At 37.2% G+C, this 25141-nt stretch overlaps 9 protein-coding genes across 9 annotated transcripts; 5 read left to right on the plus strand and 4 right to left on the minus strand.

Moving 5' to 3' along the window:
- Window positions 1–291: 291 nt before the first annotated feature.
- Window positions 292–1983, minus strand: GCK72_014296 (uncharacterized protein; the record flags this gene model as incomplete). The annotated part of the gene is made up of 8 exons (XM_003089147.2): window positions 292–766; window positions 826–983; window positions 1027–1203; window positions 1246–1343; window positions 1390–1480; window positions 1524–1654; window positions 1700–1821; window positions 1865–1983. The coding sequence occupies 8 exons, from the start codon at window positions 1981–1983 to the stop codon at window positions 292–294; spliced, it is 1371 nt and encodes a 456-aa protein (XP_003089195.2).
- A 616-nt stretch (window positions 1984–2599) lies between these two features.
- Window positions 2600–3310, minus strand: GCK72_014297 (uncharacterized protein; the record flags this gene model as incomplete). Its single annotated transcript, XM_003089146.1, has 3 exons — window positions 2600–2746; window positions 2958–3078; window positions 3147–3310. 3 exons carry the CDS (start codon window positions 3308–3310, stop codon window positions 2600–2602), a joined length of 432 nt encoding a protein of 143 aa, XP_003089194.1.
- Window positions 3311–3786: 476 nt separating this feature from the next.
- Window positions 3787–4242, plus strand: GCK72_014298 (uncharacterized protein; the record flags this gene model as incomplete). The annotated part of the gene is made up of 3 exons (XM_003100760.1): window positions 3787–3915; window positions 3963–3992; window positions 4114–4242. 3 exons carry the CDS (start codon window positions 3787–3789, stop codon window positions 4240–4242), a joined length of 288 nt encoding a protein of 95 aa, XP_003100808.1.
- Window positions 4243–4667: 425 nt separating this feature from the next.
- GCK72_014299 (uncharacterized protein) lies at window positions 4668–8065 on the minus strand (the record flags this gene model as incomplete). The annotated part of the gene is made up of 10 exons (XM_003100748.2): window positions 4668–4822; window positions 4875–5489; window positions 5536–5652; window positions 5703–6047; window positions 6096–6257; window positions 6303–6501; window positions 6560–6659; window positions 6710–6805; window positions 6856–7032; window positions 7977–8065. 10 exons carry the CDS (start codon window positions 8063–8065, stop codon window positions 4668–4670), a joined length of 2055 nt encoding a protein of 684 aa, XP_003100796.1.
- A 4884-nt stretch (window positions 8066–12949) lies between these two features.
- GCK72_014300 (uncharacterized protein) lies at window positions 12950–14288 on the plus strand (the record flags this gene model as incomplete). Its single annotated transcript, XM_003100644.2, has 3 exons — window positions 12950–13474; window positions 13521–13700; window positions 13743–14288. 3 exons carry the CDS (start codon window positions 12950–12952, stop codon window positions 14286–14288), a joined length of 1251 nt encoding a protein of 416 aa, XP_003100692.2.
- A 360-nt stretch (window positions 14289–14648) lies between these two features.
- Window positions 14649–18705, plus strand: GCK72_014301 (uncharacterized protein; the record flags this gene model as incomplete). The annotated part of the gene is made up of 12 exons (XM_053730229.1): window positions 14649–14763; window positions 14806–14906; window positions 14951–15100; window positions 15163–15534; window positions 15635–15683; window positions 15733–15946; window positions 15998–16307; window positions 16362–17103; window positions 17154–17378; window positions 17422–18243; window positions 18293–18405; window positions 18490–18705. The coding sequence occupies 12 exons, from the start codon at window positions 14649–14651 to the stop codon at window positions 18703–18705; spliced, it is 3429 nt and encodes a 1142-aa protein (XP_053585001.1).
- A 486-nt stretch (window positions 18706–19191) lies between these two features.
- Window positions 19192–20521, plus strand: GCK72_014302 (uncharacterized protein; the record flags this gene model as incomplete). Its single annotated transcript, XM_053730230.1, has 6 exons — window positions 19192–19206; window positions 19281–19399; window positions 19448–19614; window positions 19659–19975; window positions 20018–20377; window positions 20423–20521. The coding sequence occupies 6 exons, from the start codon at window positions 19192–19194 to the stop codon at window positions 20519–20521; spliced, it is 1077 nt and encodes a 358-aa protein (XP_053585002.1).
- A 267-nt stretch (window positions 20522–20788) lies between these two features.
- On the plus strand, window positions 20789–22315 carry GCK72_014303 (uncharacterized protein; the record flags this gene model as incomplete). The annotated part of the gene is made up of 5 exons (XM_053730231.1): window positions 20789–20858; window positions 20914–21093; window positions 21139–21397; window positions 21683–22112; window positions 22160–22315. 5 exons carry the CDS (start codon window positions 20789–20791, stop codon window positions 22313–22315), a joined length of 1095 nt encoding a protein of 364 aa, XP_053585003.1.
- Window positions 22316–22523: 208 nt separating this feature from the next.
- GCK72_014304 (uncharacterized protein) lies at window positions 22524–23515 on the minus strand (the record flags this gene model as incomplete). Its single annotated transcript, XM_003100686.1, has 5 exons — window positions 22524–22674; window positions 22882–22938; window positions 23002–23150; window positions 23200–23289; window positions 23399–23515. The coding sequence occupies 5 exons, from the start codon at window positions 23513–23515 to the stop codon at window positions 22524–22526; spliced, it is 564 nt and encodes a 187-aa protein (XP_003100734.1).
- Between the last annotated feature and the right edge of the window lie 1626 nt (window positions 23516–25141).

The raw sequence follows: 25141 nt of genomic DNA on the forward strand, positions 1-25141 counted from the left end.
TTTTCTAGACTCTCTTCCTCTTCGATCACACGATATCTGCTCTTTGGTGCGAAAAGTCTAAATTCTTGGCGTTGTCAGAGCAACCTTTCATTTCATCATGAACATTCCCATTGGTGGGAATTTAATTCGGAAAAAATTGTATTAATTTTTCCTGGATTTTCAGATTTATACTTGGATAAATAGCGGGCAGGGGGAATAAGAAGACACCGGAAGGGATGTTTCAATGGTTCCAGATATCAGAACAACGGCAAAAAATTGATGGAAGAATAAGATTTTATTCGAATACAGTAATCACTTTTTCTTTTTCGCTGGTTTCGCAACCGCCTTATTTTTTGTATTTTTATTGGGTCCTTTTCCAGTTCCTTTCGTGTTCGAACCTTTCGATCCCTTCCTATTTTTCTTCCCTTTTCCGGTATTCTTCTTCTTATTCTTTTTTGTATTTTTGTTTCCTTTCGTTGCTTTTTTCTTCTTCCCTTTTCCTTTCGAAGCTTTGCCTGTTGCTGTTGAGCCTTTTGAAGTTGTATCCGTTTCCACGTCATCGTCATCTTCATCAGAATCGCCTCCTTGCTCTTCTTTTCCATCCTTAACATCTTCTTCTTCTACAGTTTTTGTAACTGTAGTTCCAACATCAGTGTCATTCGTTTTATTTGTTGTTGTGGCTGTTGTATTCGTAGTTATTACATTCGTATCAGAAGATCCTTTCGTTGCTGTCCCTTCTTCAGTCGTAACAACTCCTTCTGTTATCGTACCGGTAGATGCGGTAGGACTGAAATAGTCCGGCTTTACAGAAATATGAGAAGAATGTATAAATAAGATAAAAATTACTTGGTTGAGTCCGCTTCCGTTTTTTTCTTTTTCAGATTCTCTCTCTTTGGGTTTTGGAGCAATATCATGATGGCCGACCGATTACTTTTCGCCTTGTTTTCAAGAAGTTGTCTCTCATCGACGACGTTTTGTTGCTCTATTATTTTAGCAACTTTTTCCTAAAAAACTCATTTTGTTTCCAAGAATATTTAGGTCAGAAACTTTTGCCATCTGATCGGTTTTGAAAACATTTTCAGAGAGAAACTCCTCCATTCGATCGACTTCTACATCTTTTATCTCCTGATTACGATTTCCAAGAAGACATCCCAACGAAATGGTAACAATTGAAAAGACTGCACAAACGAACAAATAATTCATGAGCCCTTTGATAAGAACATTCTGGAAGCTCGGCTTAAATGAAAACTATAATGATACACTTACTGAAACTGAAACAACGTTCACAGTTACAGACGCTCTGAGCTGTCCATTAGACAAACATTCGAAATGTCCACTGTCACCTACTCCAATCGGCCAAATGCCTACAAATAAGATGTATTCCAAAACTAAAATGTATATGTATCTGACCCAGTTTTCCATCCGTCGAAACAGAAACTCTCCAATCGAACCAGCTGGGTTGTATTCTTTTCCCGTTAACAAACCACTCAATGAACTCAATCTGAACGTTTCAATATCAAAAATATAATAGGTTAAACGGAAACTTCTTCATTCTTTTTTCTATTCCTTTTTCGGTTCTCTTCATCACATTTGAATGTAACCATAGAACCATCGATCAAATCTAAATCTGGGAAGCTTGTCGGAGTCCAATCAATATCTTGCATCTTGTTATTCCCTTGAAATACTATTTTCACAATTATTCCTCAGGGAAACTGCTCACCAACAATTGCTCGAACAACCGTCTCTTTATTATTATGGGAAAATATACTTTTATCTTCTTTTATAATAGGTTTCCTTTTTCGTTTGAAAAATAAACTTTTCGGTTCCTTCGTAGTAGTCGTTCTGAAGTATTGATGATCCTATTTATTCAGCCAATTTCACTCACGTTTTTTCAATTTTAGGCTCAAATGGGCATCTCCCCTGAGATATTTTTACTTCTAGATCTGCTCTGGATATGAATTCACAGTCAACGTCATATTTCAACCACTTTCGGAACTTTGCCATTTTAATAGATCTGCTTCGTATTTCCAGGTCCTGTGTAGAAACTTTGGTTATCTTTTGGTTTTTCTAGATTCTGTGCAACATAAACTGGCACTCGATATTAACGAACACCATCGCTTCTTCAGAACCAGCGATTATTTCTGTTCCTGATTTCATTCAAACATATTATACTCAAAAACTAGATATTCGTGTTTCTCCAGTTGTCTAACTTTTTTTTGAAAATTCTTCCTAATTTTCGGCTATAACGTGTTTTAATGAAAATAATTGGTACCAAAAAAAATCATCATGGCAATACCCATGCGTACCGTAATATTAGAAGCACTTTTCTCGAGTTCAGGATCATCAGGGTCAAGCAGAACAAATTTTCTTCCATGAACAGCAATGAAACAATAAGCAAGAAAGAATAATGACCACATCTTCGTAAGTAAAACTACGAATGTTTGTTTTGAAGCTAGACGGAACGTTTCCATCTACACGCTCAAACTCCACGTTGATAGTTCAATTAAAATCTCGTGTCGCCGATGTATTAGATGTAATGTAATTTCATATGATGTGATGAGAATAAATCATTTGGGTTAACCCCAACAACTTTATGTCGAAAAACAAGAACAACAAACATTTACGAACGTGGTCTCTCCTTCTTTCCCTTGAACAGGGCGATGAGGGAGGTGTTGGCAACCTTCACGATCTTGAAACGAACTCCGGGAATATCTCCGACGGCGTGACCGGATCGTCCGAAACCAGATACGAGGACCTCGTCGTTTTCCTAAAATAATAAATTAGAGTATTTTTTCTAATTAATTAATATTGTGAAAATTGTCAGAAACGGAGGTGAAACAGATGAGCCAAACGCAAGAACTGTTTGCATAAAGTCCCTATTTTATTTTCGAGTTATCCTAGCACCAAAAAGATACTTATTCTCAAAGGTGACTCTGGACCTCGTTTTATGTATGTTTACAAAATTAATTCAGACTTACTTCAACAAAGTTCAAGCAACCGTCATTTGGGACGAAAGCGGTGATCTTCTTTCCGTTCTTGATGAGCTGGACACGAACGCACTTGCGAATAGCAGAGTTCGGCTGCTTAGCTTCAACACCGCTGAAAATTTTAAATATTTTATCTAAATCAAACGTTCTAGTAATATTTAAATTGAAATCAACACTCACATCTTCTCGAGAACGATTCCCTTAGCGTGGGAGGCTCCTCCGAATGGGTTAGACTTCCAGCGAGTTCCGATGTGAGCCTTCTTGTATCTCTTATCGTTCCATCGTTGCTCTTGACGATGGGTCTTGAGCTTGCGAGCCGTGCAGAGTCCCTTCGGCTTTCCCATATTACCTGAAAATCAGAAATCTTGATATAAAATAATTAAAACGGACAAAAAATCAACGACAATCAAAAATTCAAAATTCACAGATTAAGAGTAGTGAAATAGATCAAATAATGACGGAATAGATCAAATAACGACGGAATTATTCATTTACAGCCTGCAAACGCTAAAAATATCAAAAAAGCTTGAATTTAGTTGAAAAAAGTCAAAGAAAGTTTTTAGGATTCAAGCAAAAATGAGAATATTTTCTGCAGAGACGGACACAGCCGAAACAAGTGCCACCGTATCACCTGCACATCTAACTCAAGGCCCTGGTGGCCGCGGACGAGAAAACTCTAGTTATGTGGAAATTTTCTGTGTAATCGACGTCAAAGAAGTGAAAATTTCAATTTTTGATAAAACTTTTGAAATAGGTTGATAAATCTTATGTATGTAATCGATAAATAGTAAACTATCAGAAAGAAATCAGTCGTTTCAGAATGGCATCTCAATTGGTAATCTACTCAGCGCATGTTATTCTTCTTGTTTTAGTGTGGCTTCTCGCATACACGGAGGTTGTTCCCATATTGTCATATCTTCCTGAATGTGCACATAATTTGGTTTACTACGTAAGTCGGGTTACTCAACATTTTAAAAAACAAAGTTTGAATTTCAGGCGCCCTTACTTGCAGTATTCTTCCTAGCAGTAAGTTTTTCAATTTTTCGGTCCCTCTTCTTAAATCTAAGATGGCATTTCAAGCTAATGCTCTTTTTTTCTTTCCGCACATTATGGGATATGAATGAAAAAAAAAAAGTTGGCTTTTTAGATTTATGCCGCGTTCAACGTCATCTACGGAGTTGCCACATTCAACGATTGCGCTGAAGCCAAATCAGAGCTGTTAAGTGAAATTAAGGAAGCGAGAGAAGAGCTGAAAAGAAAAAGAATAATTGAATGAGCTCGGAGTAATATTACATTGTTTATGGGTTTCTTGTGATACTTGCTTTATGTAGAATTGTGGTTTAATATATAATAAGACATGTTTTGTTCTGAAAAATCACAAAGGAAAGACAACAGTGAGCTTTATGAGAATGCACGAAAGACTAGCGAAGAAAATTTGAAACAAGCAATAGTTCATATGATAAAATTAATAAGTTACGGGAAGTTGTTAGCATAAAATAAAGAAAACAACAGGAAATTGATAAAGCACTGCTTTCAGGGTTTTGATACCCCGTTTTTCAAGAGGAATGAGCTGACAAGGTTCTAAATACTGAGAGTGTTAGAAAGACGGAGAGAGAAAAAGAAAGTAATGGGAAAGGAACCGGTAAGAAATGGCGGAAATTACACAGTGAAACGGGGCAAAATGAATAGTGACTTTATAAATTAAAATGGATAACTGCCTAGCGACACTTTACACCTCAAGTCGTTGTCGAACGGTACGAATATACGGTTTTCAGAGTTGAAGATGTAGATGGAATCAGATGGAATATCCGTGATTCCAATACGCTGCAGATTTGTTTTGACCAGTTTGAATGTTCCTGAAAAAATACAACTGAGTAATCATCACTGAAGTAGCCACTAATATCTCACCTGTTTTTTCAACATCTTGACAAATTCGAATGAATTGTGGAATCGCGTAACTCGTAAGAGATGATGAAAGTCTTGCGCCTACTCTTTGAACGAATTCACTCTCATTTTCTTCTTTCGAAACTGCTCGTACCACTGAAGCCATTCCAACTCTTCCTTCGCGTTTCGGCACTTCAACTCCATAAACTGTTGCATCTGACAATCCAGTGATTGGATGAAGAATGGCCTCAACTTCCGTAGTCGATACGTTCTCTCCCTTCCAACGGAAAGTATCACCAGTACGATCTTTGAAGTAAACATATCCCAATCGATCCCAATGGAGAAGATCTCCAGTGAGGAAACAACTATCTCCTTTAGCAAAAACATCTCGAATAATCTTCTTATTTGTCTCTTTCTTATTCAAATATCCCTCAAACTGAAGCAGTGGGTTATTCTTTCTGATAGTAGAAACCATTGCACCAGATTCTCCAGGATTACATGCAATACACAATCCATCTGCAGTTCGGATAGCTTCTCCGGTTACATCGTCAACTTTAATCAATCTAACCGGATGCATTTTCTTTGTCAATGGAGAAATCGGCAAGAATCCACAAGCCCCTACGTGACCATCAATGTTAACTGAAAACCCAAAAAACTAGATTTTCAGACTAAAATTCTAGGTTACCAAGAGAAGATGTTCCTTCTGTAGATCCATATAATTCTCCGATTCGAACGCGGAAACGATCGACAAATGGTTGCCAGATTTCAGCACGAAGACCATTTCCAACCAAAAGTCGCATTCCTGAAAAAATCAAACATTTTCAAAATAATTATTGTTGCGATAGCACTCACTATGAACGGATTCCTCTTTAACAACAGGTTGAGCGAGAAGATACCGACAAATCTCTCCGATGTATTGCGAAACAGTACAGTCGTATTTGACACAGTCTCTCCAAAAGTTGCTGGCTGAGAACTTCTTTCTGATGACACAAGATGATCCTCCTAAAAGAGCTTGTCCAACTCCGAGGATTCCAGCAGCTGTATGATAGATAGGCATGGAAACATACATTCGATCAGATGACCGAATTCCGAATGACTTGGCTGCTCCGACAGCAATCGAGTAGTATCTGAAGTGCTTCATTACGGCAGCCTTTGGCATTCCCGTTGTTCCACTTGTATAGATAAAACAAAGAACACCTGAAAAATCAAGATTTTAGATTTGGTATTTCAAATAAAAAATAATACTTTTGAAGTCAACTGTATCTAATGTCTTTGGTTCGGATATCGCTTGAGCATCCAGCTTTTTCTGAAGATTCTTGAAACCAGAATTCTTCTTTGGTTCTCCAACTGAATAAACATCAATACCATCTACTTTGAATAACTTCTGATCGATGGCATCAATTAACACTGAAAATGTATTTCAGTTCTCAAAATGAAAAGTGTGAAACTCACTGTTCTGCAGTGTGACACTTGTAATAATAGCTTTCGTTTTACTGGCAGTTATACAATGAACAAGTTGTTCTCTTTTCAAATTCGAATTGATCCATGCAGTAACTACTCCGATCTTTGCAAGACCCATCCAGGCAGCAACGAATTCTACTGAATTCTCCATGTAAAGAGCGACGACATCTCCGGATCGGTAACCGAGTCCCTGAAAGAGAGTAGTTTGAATTTCACATATGAAACATGAATTGAATCCCGAAATCTACCTGGAAATAGTTAGCATATCTGTTACAATGAGCATTGAACTCCTCAAAAGTTTCAGTTGTTTCTTTCTCAATGTCAATCATTGCTGGTTTGTTTGGATACCTGAAATTGTGTTTTTATTCATCTATCAAGCTTTGTAGGTCATTGCCTACTTTCTAACAATATCCAAAAATAACTCATGAATTCCTTTATTTTTGTGCAACCTCAGCCACAGGTCGATTTTCACATCAATAATCAATGCCAATCCTCTGAAAACAATAATAAATTCAGTTCCAAACATTCAATTGATTCCACTTACGTCAAATCTCTATTAAGTGTCAGATAACTTCTATAAATAAAATCTCCATGAACAACCGTAATATATACAAGAAGGACTCCAGCAAGAACCAAACCAATTGGAAGATATTGATCAATTGCAGCAACTGTTAATAGCATTACTGTCACTAGTTCTTCTAGTTTCATTTTGGGAAGCAACCTGCAATACTCAATCTACTTGGTTGAATTACAGATGGTATTTCCTTCTTTTTTGTATATAATTACCCGTCATTTTTCAATCGATAGTTGTTCTCTAACTCAGCTTTTTTCTCAATTCGAAAGCCAAACAGTTCTAGAATGCGTAATACATCGACGTCACGTTATGATTCGCCTTATGCCAAATCCATTCGGATGGTCATCGGACGACGACGACGGAAACAGGTCCATACAGAGACGCAGAGAGAAAAAGAGGGACAAGTTTCTACGGAATAAAGGTGTCATTTACGGTAAAACGAAGGGCTTTGGAATCGGAGAAAGTTGCAGACGAAGGACGAATTGGAATGGCACAAATCTTAGGTATTTATGGGATTTGGTGAATCGGAACAGTTTGAATTCAAACAATGACACCATTCTTTATGAAATTTTTGTTTCTATCCTCATTATGAAAGCCCGATAAGACCACAAGTCATGGTTTCAGGTTTCTGCAAGCATAGATCAATTTGTGACACTTTTGTTCGGTATGCGATTTCAATCATACCAAACAAGATTCATCTCTTGTTTTTCATTACAAACACCTATTTGAGATGCTTTTTCGAACATCTTTCTTCGAATTTTGGAGAGTTTATAAAGTTTAGGCCAGCATTTTTATGGTATGGAAGTTTTGTTTAACTATAAAATATAGAGTAACTCATAGTTGAACTATTAGAAAATATTATTTCTTGAATCCGATTTCACAAGGATTCGAACTGATTCTCATCTGAATCATTGTAGCCTAGAATCCTCAATTTTGTGATGTTTTCCTTTGATTCTTTCCGAAAAACCACTTCATTCTCTAGATGGCATTATTCTGTTGTTTGATCCTTTATCTCTTATGGTCAAAGTACGAAATGGGATTGAAATTGTCAATTGAGATGCTTTGTAGTGTGTATTATTCAGATATCTTACCTAGCTGGTTTTTCAAGAACATCTGTGGCAAGAGGTTTTGGTTGACGCCAGTTCGTCGTTGAAGTTGAGCAATTCGCTCGATCCGTCATGACCCGCCGATAAATGGAATTTGGTTATTGTTGTGAGAAATGAGAAATTACTGAAAACGAAAAGTTTTGGATCATCAAAACAAAGAATTAGAAAAGAGTGATTTAAGTGAATTGGTACGTTTAAGAGAAAAGAGATGACGGTAAGAAGAGACGAAAGAAACAAAAACAGAAAAAGGCGGCATTCATGAAGATGATGGACCGGTATCTAGGGGGCAGACGATGTTAGCCTGCCGCTTCTTCTGCTAGCTGATGGAAAAGAAAACGAAGAAGCAGAAGAAAAGAAGAAGAAGAAGGACGATGGTGATGACTGATGAGAAAGGATGAATAAAGAAAAAAAGGGGAGGGAGACTGTAATCATGAAAAGAGAATAGAATCAGAATATCACGGAGGAATCCGGCAAAGATCATAGTTTTATCATGAAATCAGGAGACGCAAAAGGTGCGAAAAGGGAAAATTTCTGATTCTGGAATAATTCAAGGGCATGGGACTGTCAAGTCGCTGTTTTCATAGAGCTTTTTGAAAAAAACCTCTAGTTTGGATTACTGTAGCCAAATCGTAAACCTGCTTTACCTACGTCATCTGGAAAACAATTTAATCATCCTTAATACATTCTGGATCAAAAAGTCAAATGCTTAAAGTTTTTATATGAAATTTATCTTGTTTTGTGTGGAGTTTACACCTTCGGTCTGCCATGCGCAATCTTTTTTACACTCGATTCGCTTGGGGTGAAAATGAAAGATAAAAGAGTGTAGAAAAACATATCGGAAATGTATACAATATTGAGGAGACTTACATAAGAAACAGGCTCTGTTAGATGATCAGTAAGGTTATCGAAAAGTTCATTTGGTGATATAAACCTGATTAAAGTGTTCTCAATTGATTAATTTGCCATTGGAAAAAGATTAGAAATTGAAAAAAGGAAAGGGAAAGGAAAAGAGAATGGGGTGGTTTTTGGATTGACAGTAACAAAGTTTCAAATAGAAAAAAAAGAAAGAAGAAAGAGAGATGAATTTGCATATGAGGGCAGTAGGTGAATTAGAAATAAGGAAAGTGACAAGAAGGTGACAGCATGAAAACGATCATGCAAATCTCATCACCCCTTTTTCACTTTTTGATTCGGGACTCAAAGAATGAGAAATAAAAGAAAAATAAAAGAGAAAGGAATTGAGAAAACGTCCGATGGTAGCGGATTGGGAGCAGAACGATGAGAATGAGGAAAAGAAGAAAAGAAGAAGAGACTTAGAATACAATGAGTAAGAAGAATAAGAAGTATAAAGAGATGAACAGAAGAAGACGCCGGTGATCGAGATGTTTCGAAATACGCAAAAATCGAATGTTCTCAACAATGACTCATTATGTAAGCTGTTCTAGAACTTCATAGATCCAAATGAAAAAAGAACTACCGACCCAAGAGATTGATTAGTGATGGGAAAGGCATCAAATGATAAAGTGGTTGTTTCATCACTGAGAAGAAACGTCGGTGTGGCAACAAATGACCTACTGAAAAAATGTTGGGTCGTTTTTTTGGATTGCTTCTGACGTCGACTCATATTTAGAGGCGCCGTGACCAGTGATGGCCATCATGTATTTTTTGACCGTATTCATGATTATACAATATCATAAAAAAATTTAAACTTCCATCGCTTGATAAGAGATTATGAACATCATGTTAATCACAACTCCTACCAATTATCTTTTTTGTCGAAATAGACTAGTTTGAGCTTTCTGTATAATTTTTTACAAGCAAAAATGATGATGTATTCGTTTTTCTTCATTCTTATAAGATACTGGAACTAGCGTACTAATCAGGACACTAAGTTACAGTTTTAGAGTGCATCTATTTCAACTTTTGAGCTCGAAAAGAAAATATTCGGATTAGCACTGTTAAAGAACGACATGTTTTTTAGTTTTTTGGAATATACGATAAACATTTCCGATTCGGAAAATCCATCTAAACTTCTTCTTCTTCTTCTTTTCGATCGTCTTGGGATCATTCCAGATGTATGATGAGGTGTCAAAAACGACCTCATTCCATTCCAGGTCATTTCAAATCTCAGTTTTCGAAAAAGGAAAAAACCGGTAAGAGAAAGTACAAAACGATGAAATGAGGCGGATGAAACCTCTCATAACTTTTGATTTGTCGAAACGACCGTTCCGCCGTTTCTAAAAGAGAAATAGTACTTGATTTTGAGAGATTTTAGACAATTAATAGGTCAATGGGGAAAAGCATATCTACGTCTCTTTCAGTAGAAAAAAAGAAAAAGAAGTTGAGAAAAAACGATTAGATCGTTTTGAACTGACACTCTTTTTGAACAGATATGATTGGAGATGAAACAAAAAACTGGATTAGATGAAGTTGAGACGAGGAAACGTAGGGAGTATAAACATAGTAGACAGAAAAGGTTACAATGGAACAGAAAAAGATGAGAAGAGAAGGTAAAAACAGGTTCAAAAATGATAAAGTGAAAGGAGGAGAAGCTGCAAGAAGACAACGAAAATAAATGAGAAATGATTAAAAATCAAAGAAACAGACATATTATATGCAACTGAAACTGTTCATTATCTCATTTCCTTTTTCAGTTTTCTTTCAATTCTTCCTTGTTCTTTCTCTCTTTTTCACTTTATCACCTAATCATATTGTTTATTTCGAAAACATGTTCAGGTCTTCTTATACAGAAAGACCTGTTCCAGGTGGGAACTGAACTGATTTCCCTTTCCGGGTCCTGCAAAATGTTTGTAGTGATAAAGTGGGTTTCAGCGTTTTCAAAGGTGTATTTTTGTATCAGAAGTGAGTACATGATTTCAAACTACAACTTCAGAAGAGAATATGCGCTCTGAATCTGGAAAGTGAGAGTCAATAAGAATAATCTCAAGCTAACCTTTATAAAATAGTTTTCATCTTCCTATTGTCGATATGGTTGGAAAAATATAAATTTCTCAAAAAGAAATAAGATTAGGAGAATTTGTAGACCCAACGGAAACGTTTTAGTTTCCGTTTTTATTGTTACAGTTACTAACGAAGATTGAAAATTACTGTAGTTGCGAATAGAGAATACAGATTCAACATATGTTTTGAAATGCTTTTTTCTCTTCTAAAAATAGAATAATATCGTAATTTCTGAAAGTGCAATTCAATAAAAGCAGAGATCTTCGTTGGCATTTAGAAATGACTCAATCCTATGAGAGGATCAAAGAATTCGATTACAGGGGGATGAAGGACGATTAAAGTTGTAGACATGGAACACTATGAAACACGTTTGGAACGAAAGGAGATTTCCATCGAATGAGAGCTGAAGTAAATAGAATGAAGGCTAGAAAGATTCACACCTTTTTCTTGTAAGATCTTATATTGCTATTTTCTATTCACAAATTGAGAATTCTGGGGTTGAAAATGATCCGATGAAATATAGGAATTTGAAATATTTGGAATGTACATAAATGAAGAAATCTGTAGAAGTAACAAAAGTGGGTGGAGGGAAGTATTCACGAAAAGCGATGGAAACATTTGAATGAAAGGGAGGCCGAGAGAGAGGCTAACCAGCATCGTCCGGCCTTACGCTAAACCCGTTTTGTCTTCTCTCCATCGTTTCCCGATTCTAGTCGGTGGCCGCCTGCTTCTTCTTCTTCAGCTTCGTCTTCAGCATCAGAATGAAGACATTTCGAAGTTGTTCGCTATTGTAAACGATGTGAGAATTTCTACGGAAAAGAGAAAAAGAAAGAGAGAGACTGCTTTCACTTCGGAAACAGCTAGCCTGCTATCTATAGCATTTGACCTGATAAGAAAGCCGATCCGACGCTATGAAGTTTTGATGAACTAATTCTGCCAAACATCAAGGGGGAACAAGGAAACAAAAGGGCAGAGGTGAATTTTCAGAAAAATTGATTATACGTGATATAGGATCGTTTTGTGCTATCCAGATTTTGTAACCACTCGAAAAGCGTCTTGATGTTGTTAATAACCTGAAGTCAATCATGAGAGGCGTTTCTGTTCAAGTGAGCTTACATCTGACAATAGACGCGGATCAAAGAATAAGAGACTGTGTCCAGCAGACTTGCAAAATTCGGGCCGGTCGGGCCGGATTTGAATGTTTGAACTTTTTTCACTACAATTTTTTGTCCAAAAATTTTTTTTCTGAAAAATGTTTCATATTTTTCCTCAAGTATATTTTTCAACAACCTTCGAAACATACAAAAAATTGTTCTTAAGAAATATTTTTCAAAAAAATCGGGAATTTTTGAATTTTTTTCAGTACTGAACTTCCGGGCCGACCGGCCCGGCCCGGTCCGTTGCAAGTCTGGTGTCCAGTATATTCAAAACTCTTTTCAGATTGTTGACCACTTTCGAGGCTCCCCGGGAGATCGGATCTGAATTCGTAGCTTTTTTTTAAATACATTGTTATTCCAACTTTATTGTGATTTCAAGTAAAAATGAAATTTTTTTTGTAGATTGAACTGTGCAGTTACCATTTATGAGTTTAGATTACGTTTAGGATAACTTCAGTTAGTTATATTTAACTGAAACAACATGGTGGTACTGTAGAGAACTATTTCAGAGCTTGGTGTCTGCGTCTCTCATTCTCCTGTTTCCCTAACGTTCATCTTGTTTTGTTCTACTCATGCGGGCGCCGGCGCCAACTCTTGTTCTGCCGGACCAACCTCAACGGCTTCAATCAGCTGATTGAATTCTCAACTGAAATCGGTTTTTTCTCCTTTTCTACATACTTTTGCTTCTAACTAGTTAGCTCATTAATGATACTCACTTATTTTGTCCAGAAAGCAGCATACTTTCAAACTGAGTATATTTTAGTTCTATGTTTTGAGCTTATTTTCTCAGCAATTGATATTTTTCGATTATATTTTGAAATTTGCAGGAATCGAGCCGCGATGCTCGCTGATAGCAGTGGCGTGATGATTGGAGAGGACGTTTTATCCACTGATTCATCATATGCAACTTCTCCTCTCACAATATCATCGAGTTCTCCCTCTACTTCTATATCGCATTCATCAACATCTGGAAATCAACAAGAAACAGGCATTCTCAACTTTTTCCGCCGTCGAAGTTGGTTTGGATTTGGTGGAACTGCTGAGGAATTGAAGAAAAAGCGAGATACGGACACTGTAAATGAAATTATGAAGTGCTTCCGGAATAACGATGTTGTTGGCATGGAGAAATTCATTCAAAATGAAACCAAGAACTTTGAGAGCAATTCTGAAGCACTGAAGACGAGTGATGAATCATCAATGTGGTGGGATGATGAAGGGGTTTTTCCTCGAAAATCTGAATTGAGAGAAGTTCCATTTTGTAAAAATACTCCACACCCCAAGAAGGGCGTTTCAAAGTTGCCTCCTCGAGTTCTGAAAGCTGTTCGTTTCGATGTCGAAAATACTCCGGAAGATCGAGAAAATCGAGTAAGTTCAGGAATACAATGGTTTTCAAATAATATGAAAATCTCAGCCATTCACTCCTCTATTCACAAGCACACCAAAGCATCCTGACATTGGAAGTGATAGTGAAGATGAACTGAGGCCATTGAGAGAATGCGACTCCAACACGGTTCTTCCGCCAACCTCTGTTCTCAATAACACATCGTCAATCCTACTTGCGAACACTTCAGTTATGATGAGCCTGAACAAGGTAAGCATTTTGAAACCGATGTATTCATACAATTGTTTTTAGTGTCGTCAGGAAACAATGGACGCTCTTTGCCGTGCATTTGACAAGAATTCCTACAAAATCTGCTACGACGACACAGATGAGGAGGAAGTGGAAGAATGCAAAGAAGGAGAAGAAGCACCGACATCTCCTCGTGTAACTTTTGTTGTGGAGAAGGAAGATTCTGAACCGAGCAACAAGACTGTTGGTACTAGAGATCAAAGTTTCGACACGATGGATACATCCACTGATTCAAGCATCATTCTCAATCTAGATTGCATTGACAACTACATTCAGCGGCTCGATGATGAAATTGCTGCGGCACATAGATTTGCACGCGAAAAAGATATGGAAAGAGCGAAAGGGGCTCTGCTTCAGGCTCGAAATCTTCAGGAACGCTTTGGACAAATGAATGAAGCTATTAATGACATGTGCAGCAAACTTCCTGAAATTTTGGACCATATTGAAGATCACAAAAGTCAACAAAACATCTCGAGTGTTTTCGAAGATTCGCAATGGAGAGAGCACCTAGGATCGGAAGCTGGCAGTTTCGACTTGAGTGTGCTTTGAAATTTCGTGTGGATCACCATCTGAAAAATGATTACTAACTATGACTAATCATTTTGTCAAAATAATTGTGCAATAAATATTATATAGCTTGATTACATGTATTATTATTATTATTCATCACTTTGTTTTCCTTTCTTTTTTCGAATAAACATGAACTCTAGACTAACTCTGTTTTCAACAACTTAAATTTAAGCTTAAATATCACAAAACCTTTCCGCTTCAAAACACCGCCAAAATTTAGTGGCGATAGGGCGCACTTGGCCTGTCACTGTGAGACCATCTGCCGCAGTAACTGCATGCGCCTTTGAGTTTTAATACAATTTCTGACTCATTTTTGTCAGATTTCACAGTTTTCCAAAAATGGCTTACAAAATCGAAGCCAGTCAGCTGAAAATAGCTGAAAAACTTGTGATTCTAAATAATAGAGCCACTGGAATGATGACACGAATCTATAATATAAAAAAATCTAGTGGTGGTGAGTTAGAAAATAATACATTCAGTGAATTTTTATTTTTAGATTCGAAAGTGAAGCCATATTTCTTGAATGATAAAAAGATGGAAGGAGCTATCAAGCATATTGTCAGGAAGTTTCCTGTTGTTGATTGCAGATCCAATACAGTGAGTTGTTATAATATCATTTTAAAGCAAGTCTCATATTACAGTCGACGTTTGAGCATGTACAAAATATGTCCGGCGAGATTACGAAATCTTTATCGCTTTATTATTACACATTTGCGGATCTTCTCGATTTGAAAGATCATATTATGCAAGTTTTAACAACGATGGAATCTTGTCAGTGCCAATTAGACATTGTGAGTGACTCATCCTGTTCTTGATAAATTCAGTTGAATGGTTAATTTTAACTTTGTTTCAGACTCTGAACTACGATCTGACCACGGGTTACCTCAATCTCGTCGTCAATCTGATCACAATGATGATTCTTTTATCAAGAATAGAGGATAGGAAGGCTGTTCTCGGCCTTTTTAACGCAGCTTATGATCTTCAGCACGGACAAAGTGAAGCATCATTTCCAAGATTAGGACAAATGATTTTGGATTACGAAAACCCATTGAAAAAACTGAACGAAGATCTCGGACCACTGAACCGATTAATTTTCTCCGCACTCTCTTCTGTAAATCTCACTTATCAGCGCCGAAACAAAACAGCGGAATTTTGGAGAACGTCAAATGTTTTCTCGTTAACTGCAGCACCCGGACAAATTCTTTATGCAGCTCAAACAGAAACGGTAAGATTTTCAAGTAATGTCTGAGTTGAACGAATCTTCACCATAGTTAACTTTATAAAAAAACGATTGATGGTGAAAAAAAAAGATAAATCAATTTCAGATCGCGTGTGAATACCTTTCTCTTGATGTCATTGATCGATGGGTTATATGTAAGTGGAGTTTCTCCTTCTTCAGAGTAATAACATGCCTATTTTTAAGTTTGTGCGACAGTGTGCCACTCAACACTTCTCAACGATGCTCATATCTTTCAAATGTGGAAATTAGCTCTTCAGATGAACTTCTGCATTCGACTTTTCCGTGACGAAACATTTATTGCTCATCAAGAAATACAGACATTCTTAGAATCGTCAAAAGAAAAAAGTAAACGATTACAAGATCTCAAAGAAGCTTTTCATCTAGCTTCTGTTTCTGCGTCAGTTAATATTAGATGATTAACACTTTTATAAAATAATTTTTATTTCAGAGTAGCTGTGCATGCAGATCGTCGTCGCTTTCTGAGAAGTTCACTCCGAGAACTTTCTTTACTTTTACGTGATCAACCTGGATTGCTTGGCCCGAAAATTCTGTATGTATGGATGGCACTCACTGCAGGAAGAGATGAAGTCATTTGGCTGCTGAGACATCAAGTCGAAATGCCATCCATTGTGAAAAAAGGGAACAAAATTGCTGATGAACTCGTGGATCGACAGCTCCCAGAACTGTTATTTTATATGCTGGAACTCAGAGATCTTGTTGTGAAATATACGGGAGTCATCCAACGATATTATTTACAAGTAAGTTGTATACTTATATTCCTACCTTACAGCGAAATAATCAAATTTTTCCAGTATGTCTCGAGTTACGACTCAATCGTCGTTAGTGAAGAAATTAACCATGCAATGGGACTCTCCAATGACGAAGCTATGCTTCTCACCGAATTCGCCAACTCAATTGGAAACATCAACTCAGATTCCGATTTTCGATCACTCCGTTTAGATTGGTTTAGATTTCAAGCATGGGTTTCGGTGGCTCGGAGCAATTTCCAGCTTGCAAAACATAAAAAGCTTGCTACTTTCATGAATACGTCAGTATTTCACTTGAAAATGATCGATCTTCAAGATGAAATGCTTCGCGAGACCAGTGATCTTTCAATCTATTGTTTCTATCCTAAACTAGCAGAACGACATTGGTCCAACTGCCTTCAACTACCTGCTCAAGCTCGTTACGTTCTCAGCTTTGCCCGTCTAGCTGGCCATTTCACCAGTGCTCTTCATGATATGTGTCCTGAGGAAAAGACATTCATTACCGAAAAAGCACTAGCTCAATGTAATTCGGTGATTGAAGAAACTTGCAGACAAGTTTCATTTGTACTAGACAAAGTGGCGGAGCATGAATTCGGATTGGCTTATCAGATGACACCGAGCGCTGTGGCTGTCAGGGTTGTAGCCCAAGTTGTGCAACAAAAAGGATCAGGAAAAGCTGCGGCCGCAGCCGCTGCTGCTGCCAAAGATTATTTCATTGCTGGAGAAGAAAGTTATCGGGTCGATCGACAAGCTCTCACAATGCCTGACAAATTACAAACAACACTCTGTATGTTTTGAAATTGATAATGATCAGTCAATAAATTGAAAACATTTCAGTAGAACTGTGCTCTGCACTTGGAGTTCATCGTCAGATTCATGTAGCAGATCATACATTTGCTCCCCGAACTTATCTTTCACAGAGTCTCGAGTCGAAGTTCGTCGATCTGTTGCACACGATGATGTGGGAAGGTCAAGCTCATGCGAGTAATCCTAGAAGACCCAGTGAAATGCTGCTCGCTCTTCAAGCATATATGACCGTTTTACAAAACTTGGACACTGCTAGTAATATTTTTTGTCTTCGCACTTTCAAAAGTTAATTTTTCAGTTTCTGTTGATATCAGCAACACGATGCAGACGATTCTATTGCAGCAGACTCAATCAGTTGATGCTAAAAATAAGGACACAATAACAGCTCTTTATACAAAATGGTATTTGGAAGTTCTTCTTCGTCGCGCTTCTTCTGGTCATATGGTTTGGAGTGAACATCTGCGAACCATGCTAGCTGCTGGCCAAGATCAACTTTCATTTATGCCTGATCATTATTCTGATCCACAAGAACTGAGAGCTCTTGTTCAAATAATCGGTCCGTATGGTATAAAGTTCATGACAGAACGGCTTATCTGGCACGTGGCTAGTCAGATAAACGAGATGAGTAAAATTGTTGGAAGTTACAAAGATGCTCTTCAAGTAGCAAGATCTAATTTTGACAATGCTGAGAAGATGAAAGAAGTTTTAAATTTGCTAAGTGCCGAACCAAAAGATAAGAAGGTTACGAATGCTACGTGTGCTGCTGATGCCATACTTCAAAGAACCATAATTATCGGACAAATCTGTGCCTTCCGTGACGCGCTTCATGACGCTCTCCGAGATGTTGTAGACTCCAAATTGCCATTTTTACAATCTTCCTTCGATATGCTTTACAACAATTTGGACTACGTGGCCAAAGTCAAAATTGGAGAAATGTCAGCAGCAATGGGAGTCAAAGGTCCGGTGGACATGTCCCTAGTAAATGCTATTCGAGCCCAAAATCAGAATATTCATCCGCAAGAACATTATGTTAACAGTTGTCTGTTGATGGTAGCAGTAGCGGTTTGTATTCCTCGGATCGGTATGTCTGATCTATCTTCCTACAAACCAAGCATTCAAGGTACGCTTTTTGCAATAAGGTGCAACTAATAATCAATTCGCAATTTCAGCTAGTTTAAACAACAGTCATTGCGTCCCGACAGCTATCAACACAATAGGATCTGCATTGTTCCATTTGCACGAACAAAATGATATTTCGATGAGAATGAAAGAGTTTTTGGCGGTAAGTTACCTCACTGAGTTTCTCTTCTGAGACTTTATGAAAACCACCATCATTCCAAAAATGAATGAATTATTCTCATTTCAGCTTGCATCCTCTGGTATCCTCCGAACTATTCACGAGCGAGACAGTAATCGTGTAGTTCCCGATGACGTTCTTCGCTCTCATACTACTTTATACATAATTCTCGAACAGATGGTCCGTAAAAACGAATGGATTTCCATGAATGTTCTCGAAACATGTTTCCCCTACAACCTTGTTCGTACTGCATATCAACAATGCTACGAAGCTGATGCCCAATAAAATCTCTTTCTATACAGTATCTCCATGTACTTCCTGTGCCAAAATATTTATGTTTCCTTCCCTTTACAATGCTTCCCGACGGGTACACTCCCAATAACCGTCTTTTATTGCGTATTCGTGTAAATGCTTCTTTCTAACGGCTCATTCGGCTTCTCATATGCTTTAATTTATTACATTCTGCTCTCATAATAAATATTTTATCAACTTTTTGATCTAAAAAATTTATATTTAAAAGAATGTTGCACAAGGCTTACTGTTTTTGTTCAAAGGCGCATGTGCAATTGCGCACGGGTCTCATCGCGACAAACTTTATTTTTTGGTCAGTCTTTTACGATATTTTACTCAAAATTTTCATGGACGTGTATCGTTTTTCAGCAGCTTTATTCAAAATTTTGTCGACGTTCAAAATGTTTAAACTAGTTTCTAGAATCTGCGCATCAATATATTCGCTGTTTTCAGTATGCAACATCACAATTCGTGTCACCAATGGCCAATACTCAAGTACAAAGAAATAAAACGATCTGGACGGGAAGAGGTTTGTTAAAAGTGCGAATCAATTAAATTAATAATTCCAGTACAACAATGTACGATTAGTGCTCGATGCCTCAAAAAGGCTCATCTCTGTTTATATCGGAAATGTAGAAATCGAGCATATTTACTGTAATATGGAAGTTGCGAAGTATCCATGCTTGAAGTGAGTAATTTGTTTTGTTTGAAAAACTCCAATATTCCTGTCATTTAGAATGAAGAGTACACATTTGTATGCCCTGGTTAATCGGGAATCTCAAGGATTTCGGGTGACTTTCAGTGCAGAACAAAAAGCTCAGTTCATGTCTATTATTCGAAGAGTGGCTTACATTTCCGAGACTCCCGAGAAGAATCATATGAATAGAACGTTTACAAGGACAGGTAGTGTGTTCATTCCCAATTATAATGCATTCTTTATATTGTAGACAGATGGGGCAGAAGTGCAGATAACAATACTACCATTTCCTCATCTCAACCAATTACTCCTTCCGAACGCCGTGATCCGAGAACAGGGTTTCATTCAATGAAAACAGCAGCAAGAAACTTGGCGCAAAATTTCATACCGGAACTGTATGAGGGCTCTCAACTGTCGTCTCCAGCGATTTCTCCCATGTCTTTCTTCTCTCAGCCAGTTCACAATCCATACTCAAGACCTATATCGAGTGCCAGCTCTATAAGCTCCTCAATAAGCTCGGTATTGAGCTCCTTAAATGATGATGGTCCGTATTATAACTTCTCGCAGGTGTTTATATTTTTCCTTCAATTCCTAATACCCTATTTTCAGAGTTCCAGTTCTTCTTCCTACAAGAATTCACCTCTGTCAGATAACCTACGCTCTCCATTCCATGGTTCTCAAAGCTCGGATCAGACTAGGCCAGCATGTTCAAATTTAATCACAAATGCTCCTCTGAGTTTCTCTCAACAATCATCTGATCCATTTACTCAACTGTCTCCTCCAGCTCGAACCGCTAATAAATGTATTCAAACTGATGAAAACACGATCGATAATATGATCGAGGATCCCATATTCATGAGCAGATTTTTGGAAAGAATGATAAAAAATGCTAGAATCAGAGATTTGGTTCGAGCGATGAGAGCTCAGATTCGTAAAATGCCGATCGAAACATTAGAAAACTTTCACAATGTAAGGAAGCAGTTGGATGAGAGTTCAGTGATTTTTCTGTTTCAGAGTACACGTCCAGTTGGGTATAGAGGTTCATCATCTAATCAACACCAACCTGCTGTCACCAATCAAACATCTGATTTGGAATACGACGTCTTTCACTAAATTTTCAGTTATTTTAAATATCATGTTTTATAGATTTCGTGTAGCATTTTTCTGCAGATATATTTAGTAATTATTGTTCTATTAGCACCCTAATAAACATACTTTGTTTTGTCACTCTTCTAGTTCGAATAAATTCGAAAATTTTATAGTCCACGTTATTCCCTGTTCTCTCTCAAGGTTCTGAATGACGTGGAAACAAAAAATTATCGAGGAAAAATAAACAGATGAAGCGTACATGTTATCAGTCTTTTTTTATCATTTCGAAAAATGGAAATCGAGAGTGAAGAAAAGAAAAGAGAAGAATCGAATTCAATCGATCATGTTATCTCATGGATTCGTAAGTTTTTTCTTTTTGAAAAGCGATTTCTATTGGGAACTTCTCGGAATTCTAGTATTGCTCTATGCTGGTATTGTCACTTCATTCATCTCTCCAATCGTTCTCATTGTTCTTTTTTATTCCGCATCTCCTCTTATGCTTATCAGCACGGAATGTCGGAAAATTGTCATGCGAATTCTTGCTCGTGCTTCAAATCTGCAATTCATAACTTGTGTTAGAATTGCTGGAATTAAAGGTAATCGAATGGAATTCGGTTTTAGAAATCTTTTTCTCTTTCCAGTAATGATGTCCGGTGAGAATTTGGATCGTCTTTCCGACTGTCGTGCTCTGTTGCTTCCAAACCATTTGAGTCTCTTTGATCATTTCATTTTCATGACTGCTGCTGATTCATTCGGAATTAATGCAGTTGGAAGATGGATATTTGTGATTTACAACATGTGGATATATACTCCACTTGGATGGCTCTGGAGTAGCTATGGAAATTATTTCATCGATTCTGTACCTATTCATAAAAGAGAAGAAACATTGAGCCATTTGAGGTGAATTTCATGAGTTTTCACATTTATGTTTACCCTTTGTTTTATGGGGAATAGGAGCATCTTATGTGATGGAAAACTTTAAAAATAACCAAAACACCACAAGGTTATCAGTTTCTCCTCCGACAGGCAATTTTGTGTGTGGTGCAGTCAGTTGCACTTTTAGTTCAGAACTATTCCCCTGTTTTTTAAGAAAATATTTGTTTTCGAGAGTTGTTCAGTAGGAGATGATTCTCCCTGATGAATATTCACAATATCTGCTTTTTGAGTTCAAAAAACGAATTTCAGAAGACATTTCGATCGTATCTATCATGATGTTGACCTCCGTTGGGTGTGTCTTTACCCAGAAGGATCTCGTCTCTTTCTAATCCAAAAAAGAAATTCCGAATATGAGAAAAAGAAAGGACTTCCACAACTCACCCATTGCGCATACCCACGTCTTGGAGCTGCTTTGAGTGCAATCAAAGTTCTTGGACCAGACCCGAAAGATCCTTCGAAAGCAAACAATGGAAGAGGACCTCCATTGAAATATTTAGTTGATGTGACACTCGGATATCCAGATGGGAAAATTCTTCCATTCAAAGATATTTTCATGTCTGCATTGTTGAATGGAGGTGGAAAGCCGTATGCAATTCACTATGAGATATTCGATATGGATCCTAAATGGAGTGATGAAGAGGAACTTAGAAAGTTTCTTTTTGATCGTTACCAGCAGAAAGTGAGTATTCAGAATAGTTTCGCGAAAGGTGAACGTTCTATTTCCAGGATAAACTATTGGATTCATACTACAAAACTGGAAGTTTTTCATCAGATTCAAAAGAAGCGCCCCTCCCATCTGACGTCATCATCATCGGTTTCCAACTTCTTCAAATTGCTCTTTTTGCAATTATCACCAAATTTTTGTACTCTAGCATCTTCTAATTTGAATTGAATTAAAACAGAATTATGAAATGAATCCGAATAGAATTGAAAGTTCTGAACTAATCTTTATTGCAATTGAACGGATTACCCTTGAACGAACAAGCTACAAAAAGATCGATGTAATAGAGAGATTTTGGAGAATAAGAACGATTTCTTTCTTTTTTTCATTGGGAATTTACAATTAGAATACATCTTGATTACATCTTGATTACATGCTCGTCTCTCGATACGGTTTGTGTCCATCAGAAGATGTGGATGGAGTATCATCGTCTCCAATCATTGATGATGATGCTTCTGATTCTGCTGCTGAACTTTTTCTATCTGCCTCAATCTTTTTCCACTCACCAGCCAATCGACGTCTGCAAGAGTTTTACATTTAGGCTGAGATAACTCAAAATATGGAAGAAAGCATGCATGAGAAGAAGAAGAAGAAGCTGCAGCAAGAACTGATCGTGCATTTGTAATCAGCATTATTCAAGTGCACTCTAATAATAACTGAGGGATTGCGAGTGCCACGTCACGGAGAAGAGAAGCAAACGAATACATTGAAGAAATAGAAAACCTACTCATTGTCATCGTACCAGAAACATTCGAACTGATCGATAAAGTTTAGAATTTTCGATCTGTTAGAGATAAACCCGGTTAGCACTGTAAATGAATCAGAAAATAAATGAAAAGAAGCTTACCTCAAATCTTCATTATACATTGTTTTTGATAGTTCTCCTTTGATTATATGTGCTTCATCACGCATCAATTGCTTTTCTCTTTTAATTTCATCCAATAGTTTTTTGATTGTTTCCATGTTTTCCTCGTCATTATCCTGCCGCATTATGTCCTGAAATCCACTTGGAGTGTTTCAATTTAACAACAAAACTAAGCCTTACCTCCAATTCGTTGACCTTTTTCCTCAATGAATGCGTCATTTTCCTCAAATGATCGTACCGTTTATCGAGGTAGGAAAGTCGGTCTTGGAACTGCAATAGTTATAAATTACTTATTTTAGTTCAAAAAACAGACGGACTATATATGCCAGCACTATCAAAGAACTCTGTTTCAACAAAACTTCTCAAATATAAGAATTACCTGTTGAGTACTGACACGAATATTAGCTTTGCAAAATGACGGTTTTCCACGTATTAACGCATGAATTTCATTGTCTTCAGTAGGTGCGTATTGAACGACTTCGTGTTGATACGACATACTCAAATAGAAATGAAGTGAAGAAACAAAAGAAAAGAAGAGAAGAATCAATTGAATCAACAAGTAACGAACATGATGTTCTTCTCATTCAATTGTGAAAAAAAGAAGAAGAATGTAGGCGTAAAGGTATCAAAGGTTCAGGAAAGAAACTTCCGTATTCGGCTCTCTTGCAATTTTTCGAGGGCTCACGTGTTTCCTGAATCGAGTTTGTGGTCTGATGGTTTCAGTGTCGAACAGAGAATATTTGGGCATTCTATGGATTGTGAATGCTGTATGTATATTATTCGAAATAAGGAATATTTAATCTAGTTTCTTATTTCAGACTCCTTTTTCTAGGCGATTTTCGAATAAACTCAGTTTTCTGGAAAGTTGATGCCAAAGGGTTTCTAAATAAGTTTCCAAAATTAGATAATATTATCTGAGTTTTGAGAGAGAGAGCTTCATTCTGGCAAAGTAAATATCTCACTGAACACTCCATCATGATACTAATACAGAAACAAGTGTAAGTTGTTCACGACATCAGACTTCCAAATGAAAAGGGTTATACAGAAAAAAGGGTCTATTCCACAGTTCTTTCCATAGTGAGATTTCACTAACAGTTTCAATAATAGAAAGCTATGAAAAACTTCCATATGTGAAAGTTGAAAAACCATTGAAAAGTCAGTCAAACTGATTTATGCAAAATGACGAAAAAGAAGAAGAATAAGAAGGCAAAGAGCAGACAAAAATAGAGTTTCGAGGATGAGAATGGGGTGCCAATTTGTTTCTTTTCAAGTTCTTTTCTCCTTATTTTTTTCTTCGTCGCCATGTTTTGATGTATCATGTTTTTGCATTCTCTCGCTTTCTCGAATGCTCTTTTTCTCCTTTTTGGAATCAGAAGAAACACAGGAAACAATTTTGGAAGAAGGAAGAAGAAAACACAGAAACGAAATGGAACTGATTCTCAAGACAATTTCAGAAAAAAAACAGTGTCAGAATCTGTGTTCGAAAGGATTAACGCGTTTCGTGTGAATGTAATGTAAACTTTTCAGAAAAATTGTTTTTCTTTCTCTGAAAACGAAAGGATCAAAAATGAATGGTGATGTGGAAGTGGGTGGTAACGAGTGAGTATAGGATTTAAAATGCGTGATGAATTGGATTGTACTCGAAAGACTCTTCGGAAGTGAACAAGTCTCGAAACAAAGATCACGCGAGTACTGTACTTTGAACCTTTTTCCTCTTTTCCAAGAACTTTCTCAATTCAGAATTGTCCTGAACCAGAATCGGCTGTCATCTTGCGTACCAGTTCATTTTTGACATGCCTTTTTGATTTAAGACTCTTGAAACTTTTGGGATATGAAAGTAACTGAACTGAGAGTTGAATGGATCATGAGATTTGGACAGCCTATGGTTAAACTGAGTTTACAATCAGAAGAATTCTCATGCGGCAGACCACTATTGAAATGTAAATGGGAATCTGCTCAAATCCCAAAGCGAAATATACGGTAGAGTATCACAATTGTAGCATTTCAAGATGACACGCCTACCTCTGCTGAAAAGTAAACAAAAAAACGCTGGCGTAAGAAATCTCATTGAGACTGACACGACGTCGTTTGCTCAACGAGCACATCCGCTGTCGATGTGTGA

This window comes from Caenorhabditis remanei, chromosome IV (assembly GCF_010183535.1).
Source record: "Caenorhabditis remanei strain PX506 chromosome IV, whole genome shotgun sequence".
NCBI classification, from domain to species: Eukaryota; Metazoa; Nematoda; class Chromadorea; order Rhabditida; family Rhabditidae; genus Caenorhabditis; species Caenorhabditis remanei.